The 15,091-nt window shown below is 41.0% G+C and overlaps 1 protein-coding gene across 1 annotated transcript; it reads right to left on the bottom strand.

Annotated features, from left to right (window-relative positions):
* Positions 1-5,479: 5,479 nt before the first annotated feature.
* Positions 5,480-8,554, bottom strand: LOC138873777 (uncharacterized). Its single transcript, XM_070152255.1, has 3 exons — positions 8,251-8,554; positions 7,909-8,019; positions 5,480-5,646 (listed from the first exon to the last, which is right to left on the bottom strand). The coding sequence occupies exons 1-3, from the start codon at positions 8,552-8,554 to the stop codon at positions 5,480-5,482; spliced, it is 582 nt and encodes a 193-aa protein (XP_070008356.1).
* Positions 8,555-15,091: the final 6,537 nt, after the last annotated feature.

Raw genomic sequence — 15,091 nt, 5'->3', positions numbered from 1 at the left:
TTGAAAGGATCACTCAAGTTGTTATTCCTAGATCCGTTACCGATCCCTCCGACCTCGTGGAAACCGACCTCGTCCCTTGGAGTGTTGTTATCGGTTCTCTACGTTGTCTGATTTGTGGGGACACTAGGAGGAACCAGGATCCTTCTATTCACATTATTGGAGGCACCCGACAATGCTTATTTTAATTCTATCATCACTCGATCTTGTCTCGAAAGGTGATCCATGATTTCTCTTTGTTGTTCCCTCTGGAGTTTAATCGTTTCAACAACGTGTTCGTCTTCAACATCATCAAGGGTTGTGCTCCGCACAAGTCGAGGATATTGTCCTTCTTGAACTGGGGGTTGTTTCATCCCCGTCGTTGAGGGTCTTGCTAATGGAATCATCGCACTGGGATACTTCTTCCTGTTCACAGCGTGCTCCATCGTTGTAAACATTGTTGAAATCATTAGCTGCCATATATGATCTTTACTAAGGAAAGAATCAAAACTTGTTTGTAATAGACGAATGGATAAAGCAATTACGCAGCATTTATGTCCCACGGTGGCCGCCAAACTATTACCCATAAAACGGTACAATTGAATTTATGGCATGGGTTAATACAAGCGAATCGATTTGTCCAAAAATAATAAATAAATAAGAACAAAAATTAGATTGACAAACAAAATTAAAGGAAATAACAAGCCTGGTTAATGACTTAGCCTTTCCGATGACAAGAGCAAGAACTAATTCAAGGGCTTGAGTTTCTCGTAGTAAGAAAATAAATTACAGCTTTTGTATGCAGAATGTTTCATGCCTACAACGGTTGTTAATCTTGCTATATATAACTCTACCTAGAGAGACATGATTCTAAAATCAAGCTCCTTTTGAATGAGAATAAAAATGTCATTAATGGGCGTATAACGGCTGGCTTTGAATGTAGATATTCTTCGTAACGACTGCTCATTAAATGCTTATCCAATGCCAAGCCTTTGAATCTCTATTTTTGATTATGCTTCCTTCGGTATCCATTCGGTATTGGTTGTATACTTCGCCCTTGATGTCACTTATTCGTCGACTCATCTTTTGTTTGTTTTCGATGTCACTTTATCATTCGACCACCTGTTATCAACCAATTTCACACTACGTTAAGGAGAATATGCAGATTCAAAGTTCAAATTTGAGAGTTTTAAACTTTTAAGTCTTACCATCAAATTTCTTTTACTTTTGAAATTATGGGCTTAACATTCAATACTGATTGAGATATTAATGATATTCTATATATTTTATGTTCTTTATCGAAAATATAATATTCGATTGAACCAATTGAGCAAGGTTTTATCTGTCTTCAGAAAAATCTACTCCTAAAGGGTTTTCTGTGTGCTATGAAACAAGAAAGAATGATATGAAATGAGATAGTTGTGCCGAAATAAAGAGAAGAGGATGATATACTCTTTAGAAGTTCTTATTCATTTTTCGATAAAGTTATGCAGAAAAGTTAAAAGCTTATCGATGTGACGATGTATTAATACTTAGACGTGCTTTTCTTGTGCTGTCTTTTTTAAAGTTATTTTCTTAGAAGTTTTGTTTTGGACCCTCTTGTCTTTCCTTTCCTAATTAAAAATAAAAATAAAAAAGAAGAAAAAATGGCATGAGAATCGAATATGCCATAGTTTGATATTTCTCTGACATATTTTCTTTTTTCTTTCTTTTCATGGATTTTTCTCTTAACATTTTTTCTTTTTCTTTTTCCTTTCCCCACTTCTTTTCTTAATTTCTCAATTTTCCTTTAACTTAATTATTCAAGTGGTGTTGGGGTCACTTTGTACATGCTTTAACTATTCATTGAATACTCGCTAGGTACTTTTCATTAGAGTAAGTACCATATACCAAATACTTTATCCACCAAAATTTAAACATAACAAAAATTATATCACCTAAGTTTTTTTTTTCATTAATTATAATTGGCTATTGTGAACATGCTTAACATTGTGTCTCGAAGAACGTTGCCACTGGATTACTGGTTTATATTTTTTGAAATATGCTATTGTTACCAAATATTTTATAAGATGTTATCTGATGTTATGAATATTTTGGGAGGTAGACTGATCCGCAGCCCGTAATTTAGGGGGTAAAGTAGAATTTAGACACTATTATTCTATGAAATTTTTTGTCCTAATGTGACCCATTATCATACATTGCAACTGAATGGCCTATATATAACTTTCCCAAAAAACAATAGGCCTAGATTCAAAAGGAGCAGTTAATTTTATTTTTATTTAGATCTTCAAGCGCTAATAATACGTGATTTCTGAATCTTAAAAAACCCATGTGTGGAGCGATCTTATACCTTCATATCATAGCTATAAAAAACAAAAACAAAAAAAACAAAATCAGAACTTAAATTTCTTTCCCTAAGTTCCAAAGAGCAGAAACCAAAATATAAAAATTGAAAGAATTTGCTGCAAATTTGTGATTTGATATAGAAATCAGCTAAGAAACTCGATATTTAAACATAGTTTGTTCACAAAAATAAAAAAACACAAGAAAAATTCAATTTTACTTTTTATCAATGGAAGTTTACCCTGCATACATTCTTCTTAATAGTGAACGGGATAACGACAGTAATGACAGTGTACATATATATATTCTTATACGCTAGTATATACAAAATTATGCACAATAATATAAACTTAGACACATTTATATAATGTATATGCGCGCGCGCACACATATATATATAACATATCTACATTGTATAGGTGTGTATAAACAACTATTATACATGTTTACAATAATTTTTAGCCTCCATTATACCTTCTTAAGAAGTAAAAAGAACAAGGTAGTTGGGTGAAGTCTTTTCTTTATTCACAGATGATCAAATATATATACACAAGAATACAAATCAATCAAGTTTAACTTTCAGGCCAAGAAATCTTGATCCCCAATTAATGAAATTTTCTCTACATCTATGGAAAGTAAATATACAATAATAAATGACAAGATATGTATTCTTCAACACTCCCCCTCAAGTTGGAGAGTGAATATCATGAAGTCCCAACTTGTTGCGCAATATCACAAATTGATCTTTTCCCGAAGACTTTGTAAAGATATCTGCTAACTGAAAGTGCGTAGGAACATATGAAGGACTTATCATCTTTGCTTGCAACTTCTCGCGAACTATGTGACAATCTATTTCAATATGTTTTGTGCGCTCATGAAAGACTGGTTTTGCTGCAATATGTAAGGTAGCTTGATTATCACAAAATTATTTTACTGGAGTTACCCGTGAGACCCTTAAGTCTTCAAGTATATAGTATAACCATGTAAGTTCGAAACAAGTGTTTGTCATTGCTCAGTACTCTGCCTTTGCTGATGATCTGGAAACAACTAGTTGTTTCTTCGATTTCCATGAGATAAGTGAACTTCCAAGAAAAATACAATATCCTGTGACGGACCTCCTTGTGGCACGACAACTACCCCAATCTGAATCACAATAGGCCTTTAAAGTAAGGTCGTTTGTGGAAGAAAAGAGTAAACCTTGACCTAGAGTACCCTTGATATACTTAAGAATTCGTATAACAGCATCCCAATGAGGTTTTCTAGGCTCGTGCATGAATTGACTAAGTGTTCGAACTGAGTATATAATGTCAGGCCTTGTTACAGTAAGATAAATCAACCTGCCAACTAATCTTTTGTATTTAGTTGGATCATTCAACAGAATTACATCTGTTGAAGTGAGCTTCAAATTCTATTCCATTGGAAAATTTTCAGGCCTTGCTCGTAGGAGTCCAGAATCTTCCAAAATGTCTAGTGCTGTCACAATCCTAAACCTGGCCCCTGTCGTGATGGCATCTCTCGTGAAGACAAGGCCAGTCGGCACACTTTCAATTCATTTTAAACAATTATAATGATAAGTATTAAGACTTTAACATAATAAAATCCCAAAATGAAGTGAATACTACAGTTGCGGAATGGACATAGCCTGACATTGAGGTGTCACCAGTCATGAGCATCTATAATATTACTACAAGTCTGAAAGAGTCTTATCAACTATTACATAATTAAGACAGAAGGAAATAAGATAGAGGGAGAAACATTCGGCTGCGAACGCCGGCAGCTACTTAGTGAATCTCTAGAATCTGCAGGAAGCTCTCTCAACCCTCACAAGCAGGACCTGAAGCACTTAAATCTGCACATGGGGTGCAAGGAGTAAAGTGAGTACTCCAACTCAGTGAGTAATAATAATAAATGCAGACTAAGAATAAGAAATCATATAAAGGCACATCAACGGGCTATAAAGAAGCAGTAAAGGTCAGTAAAAGCAATGAAACAGTAAAAATATGTAAAGTCACTTTAGTTCAGTTCAAACTTATTTGAAATGCCTTTTTTAAAACAGTTAAGCAAGTAAATGACAGGCAACTAGGAAATATAAACACATAAAGAATCGCCCCTCGGGCACAATGTCAACAAAATCCGGCCCTCGGGCTATATCTCACATCACAATGGGTACCCACACTCACTAGGGGTGTACAGACTCCTTGAGGGGCCCCTTACGGCCTGTTGCTTCCAAATTCACATGTAAGTATACGTGGTCGACAAGTAATATAGGACTATAAGTCCAGATATCGTACCCACAGGGACTTGTGATTAACTATCAACTAAATTAAACCCAAACAATTAATCTATTCAAGCGAATCCTAACGTATGAATATTTAACTAAAATTAATCTAGAGTAGCAAACAAAGAGATTAAAGAACAAGTTGGAGAAATTAGACACGAATTCAATGAGAGACGATATTCTAGAGTTATGGGTTTGCTAACAATCCCGTTGAGTTTTCCACTTAAATCTTCTAATTAATTTACTAGTTTATTGATTGATGGGGTTAATATTGCTCGTAGCCTTCTCCCGAAGTACAACTCGCCTATTCAAGATAATCTAACGCCTATATTCCTATGGAATTAGAATTAACAAGAATACATTTATAATTTCGCATGATAACCAAGCAAGGCGATTAGGTATATTCTTATCCTAACCTCAAATCCGCCCTCCCTACGAGTTAAGATCTTGCTCTACTCAATCTTATATGCAATCTAGAATTTCCTCTCCCGAGTTCAATCCTAGATTCGTAGATAATATTCAATTGGTGATCAAGCAATCAAATAATTAAGCGCAAGATTGAATAAATAAACCAATATGATATAGTAATAAGAATAATTCAAGCTTCAAACTACAACGTTTATGTAACACCCAAAACTCTAAAACAAATAAACTATGAGATTAAAGGAAGAGAAGAGAATAAAAACTAGTTAGAAGCCTCCTCCAAGCGTGGTGTGTGTCCTCCACGTGAATTCCCCTTAAAAGTATGTTAGATATTTCCAAAGTGGCGTCTCCCCTCCAAAAATAGATTTAGTCTTGCTTTCATACGTGTTAGGTAGGTCTACGGCCGAAATAACCTTGTCCCGGGCAAAATTGGACAAAATCACGTCACCGGCGCCCAGCTCAGCGCCAGACGCCCACCAGGGCACTGCCCAAATTGTCAGTACTGTCTCCAGCGCCACAGGTGGTGCCAGAGGCTGCCTGTGGCGCCCAAATGCTCAATTCGTCCGGTTTTGTTTGTTTTGGCTCAAAGCTTGCGCGTTTTGCCCCCAATTTCTCCCGAATAATTCCTACACATAAAAACACTTCAAATTAATATAAATCATAGCATTTAACATTCCAAATTCACGAAACAAAAGTAAAATATGAGGCGATATACATAGAAATATATATGTTTTAAGCTAAACATCACGGCCCAACTACAATATCAAGCCATCTCTTGGCATATTCAATAGGCTCTCAGCCTCATATCAACAAGTCACTTCATGGCGTAAAATCTCAGGCCCTCGGCCTCATAATCATAATCAGTGTTTCCTTATAACATAGGCCCTCGGCCTTACTCAGTCAAAATCTCACAAGCCACTCGGGCAACAGTAAAACATGATGCTCAACCCAAAATATCATTAAAATATCATTTTAAGTGTTAACACAGAGTAAACATGGCTGAGTTATGAAAACAACAGAATATAGCATGACTGAGTACAAGTATAAAGTCAAAACAGTGAGGAAATATCATTAAAAATCCCCTAAGGGTCCAAATAGTTGGCACGAGGCCCAAATAAGGTATTCAGCCCAAAACATGATGATAGCAAATAATTTTCAATCAAATACGCAGTAAAATAGTCATTTGGGATGGACTAAGTCACAATCTCCAATGGTGCACGACCCCACGCTCGTCATCTAGCGTGTGCTTCACCACAATATAGCAGCACGATGTGCAAATCCGGGTTTTCATACCCTCAGGACAACATTTACAATCGTTACTCACCTCAATCCGGTCCAAACTCTAGCCTGCGATGCCTTTGCCCCTCGAATCGGCCTCAACTCGCATCAAATCTATCCAAAATCAGAATCACGACGTCAAAATACGCTAAGGGAACGAAGCCCATGCAAAAATAATCAATTTACAACATAAATCCCGAAATTACCAAAACCCGACCCCAGGGCCCACGTCTCTGAATTCGATAAAATTTGCATCAATAGATTTCTTACCTCCCCACGAGTTCATACATATCAAAAGTCCCAAATTCGACCATAAATGGCCCCTCAAATCCTCAAGTCTAGGTCTCCAATACCAAGCCCTAGTTTCCCCAATTTAACCCTTAATCTCCACTAATACCATGATTAACCAATGGAAAATGATCATAAACTCAAGTAATGAAGCTTAGGGAACTTACCTAACTGATTCTCTTCGATTTACCCTTGAATTCACTGCCCTAGCTCGCTTCCTATCTTCAAAAATGGAGAAGTTAGCCAAAAATTCGTGGAGGAAACATTTTATACTTCTAGCCCAGGGATTCCGCATCTGCGGCACTTTTACCGCTTCTGTGGTTTTTCACTTAAGCCCCAGATGCCACATCTGCGATGCACTGCCCGCATCTGCGATGGCGCAGGTGCGGCTCCTCAGCCACTTTTGCGACTCCAGCCTTCCTAGGCCCTTTCCGCTTCTGCGACTACTAATTCACTTCTGCGAGACCGCACCTGCGGTCACCTAACCGCAGGTGGCGGCTATGACAACAATGGGAAAACTTCAGCTGCCACAACCCAACTTTAATCTTTCGCCAGCCATCCGAAATTACCCCTAGGCCTCTGGGACCTCAACCAAGAGAAAAAATACATCATATACCACCATCCAAACTTATACCAATCTTCAAAAGACCTCAAACAACATCGAGTCAACCAAAACACATCGGATTCGAGCCTAAGTTCCCAAAATCTTTTGAATTACGCTTTTGATCAAAAAGTATACCAAACCACGTCCGAATAACCTGAAATTTTGCACACATATCCCAAATGACCCAACGGAACTACTGCAACTCTCGGAATTCCATTCCGGACCCTATATCAAAATCTCACCTAACAGCCGGAAAACGCCAAAATTCCAATTTTGTCAATTCAAGCTTAAATCTATTCCGGACCTCCAAAACACATTCCGATCACGCTCCTAAGTCTCAAATCACCTCCCGAAGCTATCCGAGCCTCAGAACTTATATCCGAGCCCTCTAACACATAAGTCAACATCCGGTTGACTTTTCAAACTTAAGCTTCCTCAAAAGAGACTAAGTGTCTCAAACCTCACCAAAACCTTTACGAACCCAAGCCAAGCAACCCAATCACACATAAAACCGATACAAAAAACAATAAGAAGAAGAAATGGGGGAAACAGAGCGGTAACTCATGAGACGACTGGTCGGGTCGTCATATCCTCCCCCTCTTGAACAAATGTTCGTCCTCGAACGAGTCAAGAAACATAACCGAAGCCTCAAATAGGTGAGGATATCTTCTCTGCATCTCTCGCTCGATCTCCCAGGTAGCCTCCTCCACGTGCCGACCTCTCCACTGCACTTTCACTGAAGCTATATCCTTTGATCTCAACTTTCGAACCTGACGCCCCAAAATGGCTCTTGGCTCCACATCATAAGTCAAATAACCATCTAACTGCTCTGTACTAAAATCCAGAACATGAGACAGATACCTAGTATACTTTCGGGGCATAGAAACATGAAATACCGGATGCACACTCGACAAGCTGGGTGGCAAGGCAAGCTCATAAGCCACCTCCCCAATCCTCCGGAGCACCTCAAAAGGCCCAATGAACTGAGGAATCAATTTACCCTTCTTCCCAAATCTCATAACACCCTTCATGGGCGAAACCTTCAACAAAACCTTCTCACCAATCATGTAGGACACATCCCGAGCCTTCTTGTCAGCATAACTATTTTGTCTCGACTGTGCTATACAAAGACTCTCCTGAATTACCTTCACCTTTTCTAAAGCATCCTGCACCAAGTCTGTCCCCAATAGCCTAGCCTCGCCCAGCTCAAACAAACCAACTGGAGATCCACACCGCCTCCCACACAAAGCCTCATATGGAGCCATCTGAATACTCGACTGGTAGCTATTGTTATAAACAAACTCTGTAAGCGGTAGAAACTGATCCCATGACCCTCCGAAATCAATGACACAAGAACGCAACATGTCCTCTAATATCTAAATAGTGCGCTAGGACTACCCATCCATTTGAAGGTGAAAAGCTATGCTCAACTCAACCCGAGTACCCAACTCTCGCTGCACAGACCTCCAAAACTGCGAAGTAAACTGAGTTCCCCTATCTGAAATGATGGAAACTGGGACACCATGCAAACGAACAATCTCTCGGATATAGATCTCTGCCAACCGCTCTAAAGAATAGGTAGAACACATAGGAATGAAGTGCACGGACTTGGTCAGCCGATCCACAATCACCCAAAATAGCATCAAACTTCTTCAAAGTCTGTGGGAGTCCAACTACAAAGTCCATAGTGATCCTCTCCCACTTCCACTCTGGAATATCCATCCGCTAAAGCAAGCCATCGGTCTCTGATGCTCATATTTCACCTGCTGATAATTGAGACACCGAGCTACAAACCCCACAATGTCCTTCTTCATTCTCCTCTACCAATAATGTTGTCTCAGATTCTAATACATCTTTGCGGCACCCAGATGAATGGAATACCGCAAGCTGTGGGCCTCTTCCAGAATCAACTCCCAAAGCCAATCTACATTGGTCACACATATCCGCCCTGCATCCTTAACACCCCATTACCACCAATAGTCACATCTCTGGCATCATTGTGCTGAACTCTATCCTTAAGGACAAGCAAATGAGGATCATCATACTGGCGCTCTCTAATGCGATCATATAAGGAAGACCGAGAAACCACACAAGCCAATACCCGGCTGTGCTCCGAAATATCCAACCTCACAAACCGATAGGCCAAGGCCTGAACATCAACTACAAGAGGTCTCTCCCTATACTCACCGCCTTTCAGCTCAAAGCATCGACCACCACATTAGCCTTCCCCGGATGGTACAAGATAGTAATATCATAATCCTTTAGCAACTCTAACCATCTCTGTTGCCTCAAATTGAGATCCTTCTATTTGAACAAGTGCTGGAGGCTACAATGATCAGTAAACACCTCACAAGACATACCATACAAATAATGCCTCCAAATCTTCAGCATGTGAACTATGGCAGCCAACTCCAAATCATGAGCATGGTAGTTCTTCTCATGGGGCTTCAACTGACGAGAAGTATAAGCAATAACTCTACCCTCCTATATTAATACACACCCAATACCAACTCTCGAAGCATCACAATACACGGTATATGAACTTGAAGCTAATGGCAAAACTAACACTTGAGCTGTTGTCAAAGCTGTCTTGAGCTTCTAAAAATTGTCCTCATACTCATCGACCATACGAGTGAAGCACCCTTCTGAGTCAACTTGGTAAGGGCGATGTGATAAATGAGAATCCCTGAACAAACCGGCGATAATAACCCGCCAAACCAAGAAAGCTGCAAATCTCTGTGGCTGAGGACGGTCTAGGCCAACTCTGAATCGCCTCTATCTTCTTCGGATCAACCTGAATACACTCGCTATGTGCCCCAAGAAAGCCACTGAACTGAGCCAAAACTCACACTTGGAGAATTTTGCATAAAGTTTCTCCTTCTTCAATCTCTACAACACAACTTTCAAATGCTCCGCGTGCTCCTCCTGACTATGTGAATTCACCAGAATATCATCAGTGAAGACTACGACAAACGAGTCGAGATAAGGCCGGAACACACTGTTCATCAGATGCATGAATGTTGCTGGGGCATTGGTTAGCCCAAAAGACATCACCAAGAACTCATAATGACCACATCGGGTCTTGAAAGTCATCTTAAGAATATCCAAGTCCCTGATCTTCAATTGGTGATAACCTGAATGGAGATCAATCTTGGAGAACACTCTCTCTCCCTGAAGCTGGTCGAATAAATCATCAATGCGAGGCAAAGGATACTTGTTCTTAACTGTTACTTTGTTCAACTGCCTATAATCAATGCACATCCTTATTGTACCATCCTTCTTCTTCACAAATATAACCGGCACACCCCAAGGCAACACACTAGGCCAAATGAATCCCTTATCAAGGAGTTCCTGAAGCTGCTCCTTTAACTCCTTCAACTCCGCTGCTCGGTGGCATGCCCGGTAGGTCTGTAGGAAACACATCGAGAAAATCCCTCACAACTGGAATAGAATTAATACTAGGAGTCTCTGCACTGACATCTCTCAAAAAGGCGCTGGGCCTTCAAGAATGAGATTACTCTACTGGGAATATAATCAGTCAAACCTGGCCACTCAATCCGTGGCACACCCGGTATAGCCAATGTGATGTCTTAGAATGACAATCCAGAATAGCACGACACAAAGATAGCCAATCCATGGCCAAAATAACATCGAAGTCTACCATACATAATAACAACAGATCCACTCGGGGCTCTAGACCCCAATAGTCACCACACACGACCGGTACACACGGTCTACAATAATAGTATCGCCCACCGGAGTAAATACATGAATAGGTGAAACAAGAGACTCACGGGGCGTATTCAAATAACGAGCAAAGTATGATGACATATAAGAAAAAGGTGGAACTAGGATCAAATAATATAGAAGCATCTCTGTGGTAGACTGAGACAATACCTATAATAACAGCATCGGAAGCAATATCATCGGGTCTAGCTGAAAGTGCATAGAAACAGGCCTGACCGCCACCTGATCGACCTCCCCCTCTAGGGCGACCCCTAGATGATTGACCTCCACCCCTAGCTGGGTGGGTGGGTGGGAATGATGTAACTGGCGCTGAAGTTGATGGCTGACTCTTCTGCTAAGATTAACCTGCAAGACGACGAGGACACTACCTCCACATATGACCCATCTCTCCACACTCATAGCAACTCCCGGGTACTGGGGACTGGGACTGAAGGGAACCCCTAGCACCAGAATGGCTGGTAGATGCACCTGGCATATAAGATCCCTGAACTTATGGAGCGCAGGACGAACTCTGATCTGAAAGTGCACTAAGTGATGATTGACCCTGATGAGAACTGTGAGAACCATGACCCAATGACGCCCCACGATAACCTGGGCGAGCTAGCTGAGCATGCCTGAGTGGACAGCCTCTACTGGGCTAAAACTGACCTCTCGAAGGAGCACCATCATAGCTACCAGATCCTCAAGGCCTCTTGGCCTTCCTCTCTCTCGCTCCTAGCAACGAACTGACTCAATCTCACGAGCAATGTCTACAACCTCCTCAAAAGTAGCACCAGTCACCCTCTCTCTGGTCATAAGAATACGAAGCTGATAAGTGAGGCCATCAACAAACCTAATCCTCTCTCTATCTGTCGGAACCAACCAAATAACATGAGGAGCTAACTCGCATAACCTCATCTCATACTGTGTCACAGTCATCTCTCCCTGACGCAACCACTTAAACTACCTGCGCAACTCCTTTTTGCGAGACTGCGGCACATACTTCTCTAGAAAAAGAACGGAGAACTACTGCTAGGTAAGGTGTGCTGCACCAACATACCTACGCCTCTCAAAAGCCTCTCACCAAGTGAAGGCAACGCCAAAAAACTAAAAAGTAGTGAAAGCGACCCCGCTGGTCTCCATAATACCCGTTGTACGAAGCATCCTTTAACACTCATCCAAGAAACCCTGGGCATCCTCGCCCTCTACACCACTGAAAGTTGGAGGCTGAAGTCTACCAAACCTCTCCAACCTACGCTGCTCGTCCTCTGGCATGGCAGGAGCTACATAGTCTTGAGCAGCTGTAACCGGCTGGGCTGGAAGTGCCCACGGTGTCTGAAGTCCCTGCATGACCTGCTCAGGTGTGCGAGCGGCGGGAGTCTGATTTCCTCCCCCGGCCTGAGAACTAGATGCGGCTGTAGTAATTGAGACCGCCTGAGCTAGGCCAGTGCATACTGATAGAATCTGAGCCAAGGCCTCTTGAAGACCCGGAATCACAATAGGCACAGCTGGTGCCTGAGTTGGAGCGTCCATAGCTGGGACCTAATCCTAAACTAATGCGGCTGGTGGATCTGAAAGTGCTGCCCTAGCTGCTGTGCGGGCCACACCCCAACCTCTACCACGACCGTGTCCTTGGCCTCTAGTGGCCACAGCTAGTGGTACTGGTGGTCGTCCATCCTAACTGGTAGTGCGTGTCCCCACCATATGTGAGAGAATAGAATAACAGAAGTTTAGCACTCGGATCAACAAATTCGCACGACAAGAATTTTAAGAATGTGAAGCTTTTCCTAAAGGTTCTGCAGCCTCTTGAGGATAAATACAGACGTTTCCATACCGATCCGCGAGACTATACTAAACCTGCTCATGACTCATGAAACCTATGTAACCTAGGCTCTGCTACCAACTTATCACGATCCTAAACTCTCACCCGGTCGTGACGACGCCTCTCGTGACGACAAGGCCAACCGACACACTTTTAATTCATTTTAAGCAATTATAATGATAAGTATTAAGACTTTAACATAATGAAATCCCAAAATAAAGTGAAGTCTACAATTGCGGAATAGACATAGCCTGGCATCAGGGTGTCACCAGTCATGGGCATCTATAATAATACTACAAGTCTGAAAGAGTCTAGTCAACTATTACATAATTAAGACAGAAGGAAATAAAATAGAGGGAGAAGCATTGGGCTGCGAACGCCGGTAGCTACCTAGTGAATCCCAAAATCTGCAGGAAGCTATCTCAACCCTCGCAAGCAGGACCTGAAGCACCTGAATCTGCACATGGGGTGCAGAGAGTAAAGTGAGTACTCCAACTCAGTGAGTAATAATAATAAATGCAGACTGAAAATAAGAAATCACGTAAAGGCACATCAACAGGCTATAAAGAAGCAGTAAAGGCCAATAAAAGTAATGAAACTGTGAAAATATGTAAAGTCACTTTAGTTCAATTTAAACTTCTTTGAAATGCCTTTTTAACAGTTAAGCAAGTAAATGACAGGCAACTAGGAAAGATAAACACATAAAGAACTGCCCCTCGGGCACAATGTCAACAAAATCCGCCCCTCAGGCAATATCATAGAACAACACCAGCCCCTCGGACTATATCTCATATCACAATGGGTACCCGCACTCACTGGGGGTGTGCAGACTCCTGGAGGGGCCCCTTACGGCCCAAACGCAATATCAAGCTATCTCGTGGCATACTCAATAGGCTCTTGGCCTCATATCAACAAGCCACTTCGTGGCGTACAATCTCAAGCCCTCGGCTTCATAATCATAATCAGTGTTTCCTTACAACATAGGCCCTCGGCCTTACTCAGTCAGAATCTCACAAGCCACTCGGGCAACAGTAAAACATGATGCTCAGCCCAAAATAACATTTTAAGTGTTAACGCAGAATAAACATGGCTGAGTTATGAAAATAATACAATATAGCATGGCTGCGTACAAGTATAAAGTCAAAACAGTGAGGAAATATCATTCAAACTCCCCTAAGGGTCCAAATAGTTGGTACGAGGCCCAAATATGGTATTCATCCCAAAATATGATGATATCAAATAGTTTTCAATCAAATATGCAGTAAAACAGTCATTTGGGACGGACGAAGTCACGATCCCCAATGGTGCACAACCCCACGCTCGTCATCTAGCGTGTGCATCACCTCAATTGCAACTCTCAGAATTCCATATCAAAATCTCACCTAACAACCAAAAAATGCCAAAATTCCAATTTCTCTAATTCAAGCCTAAATCTACTCCGTACATCCAAAGCACATTCCGATCACACTCCTAAGTCTTAAATCACCTCCCGAAGCTATTCGAACCCTCAAAACTCACATCCGAGCTCTCTAACACATAAGTCAATATCTAGTTGACTTTTCTAACTTAAGTTTTCTCAAAAGAGACTAAGTGTCTCAAACCTCACCAAAACCTTTCCGAACCCGAGCCAACCAACTCAATCACACATAGAACCGATAAACAAAGCAATAAAAAGCAGAAATGGGGGAAACAGAGCGGTAACTCATGAGACGACTGGCCGGGTCATCACAAGTGCATATTTTCTTTGAGACATAAAGATGCCTTCATTTGAAATAGAAAGCTCAATACCCAAAAAGTATTTCAAGTCTCCAAGATCTTTAATGCGAAAGCATTTGAAAAGAACCCCTTTGTTGCGTTCAATTTCTTGAAAATGTATATCATCAACATAAATAAGGATCGTTGTGAAAGATGTACCTTTGGCCTTGCTGAAAAAGGAATAATCAGCCTTTGATTATTGATAACCAGCTTTATCAATAATTTCTGAAAAAGTGAGAAACCAATTTCTTGATGCTTCTTTAAGGCCATAAAGGGACTTGTGGAGCCGACATACAGTGTTCTCCCCCTATCGGTGAAGGTCTGGTGGAATCTCCATAAGTATCTCTTCATGTAGGTCCTATGAAGAAAAGCATTTTGGACATCCAACAGATAGGCGAACCAATTTCTGGCAGAAACAACTCTAAGAAGACAATAGAGTGTCGTGAGTTTTGCTGTAGGAGAAAATATTTCTTCATAATCAATTCCCTCAACCTGAGTATACCTCTTTGAGACAAGACGATCCTTATAATGCTCGATTATTCTGTCTGATTTGTATTTGATTTTATAAACCTATTTGTAACCAATGTGCTTTTGACCG

The sequence above is a fragment of the Nicotiana sylvestris genome, chromosome 7, assembly GCF_000393655.2.
Source record: "Nicotiana sylvestris chromosome 7, ASM39365v2, whole genome shotgun sequence".
Lineage (NCBI taxonomy): Eukaryota > Viridiplantae > Streptophyta > Magnoliopsida > Solanales > Solanaceae > Nicotiana > Nicotiana sylvestris.
This window is presented reverse-complemented; position numbering and strand designations above follow the sequence as displayed.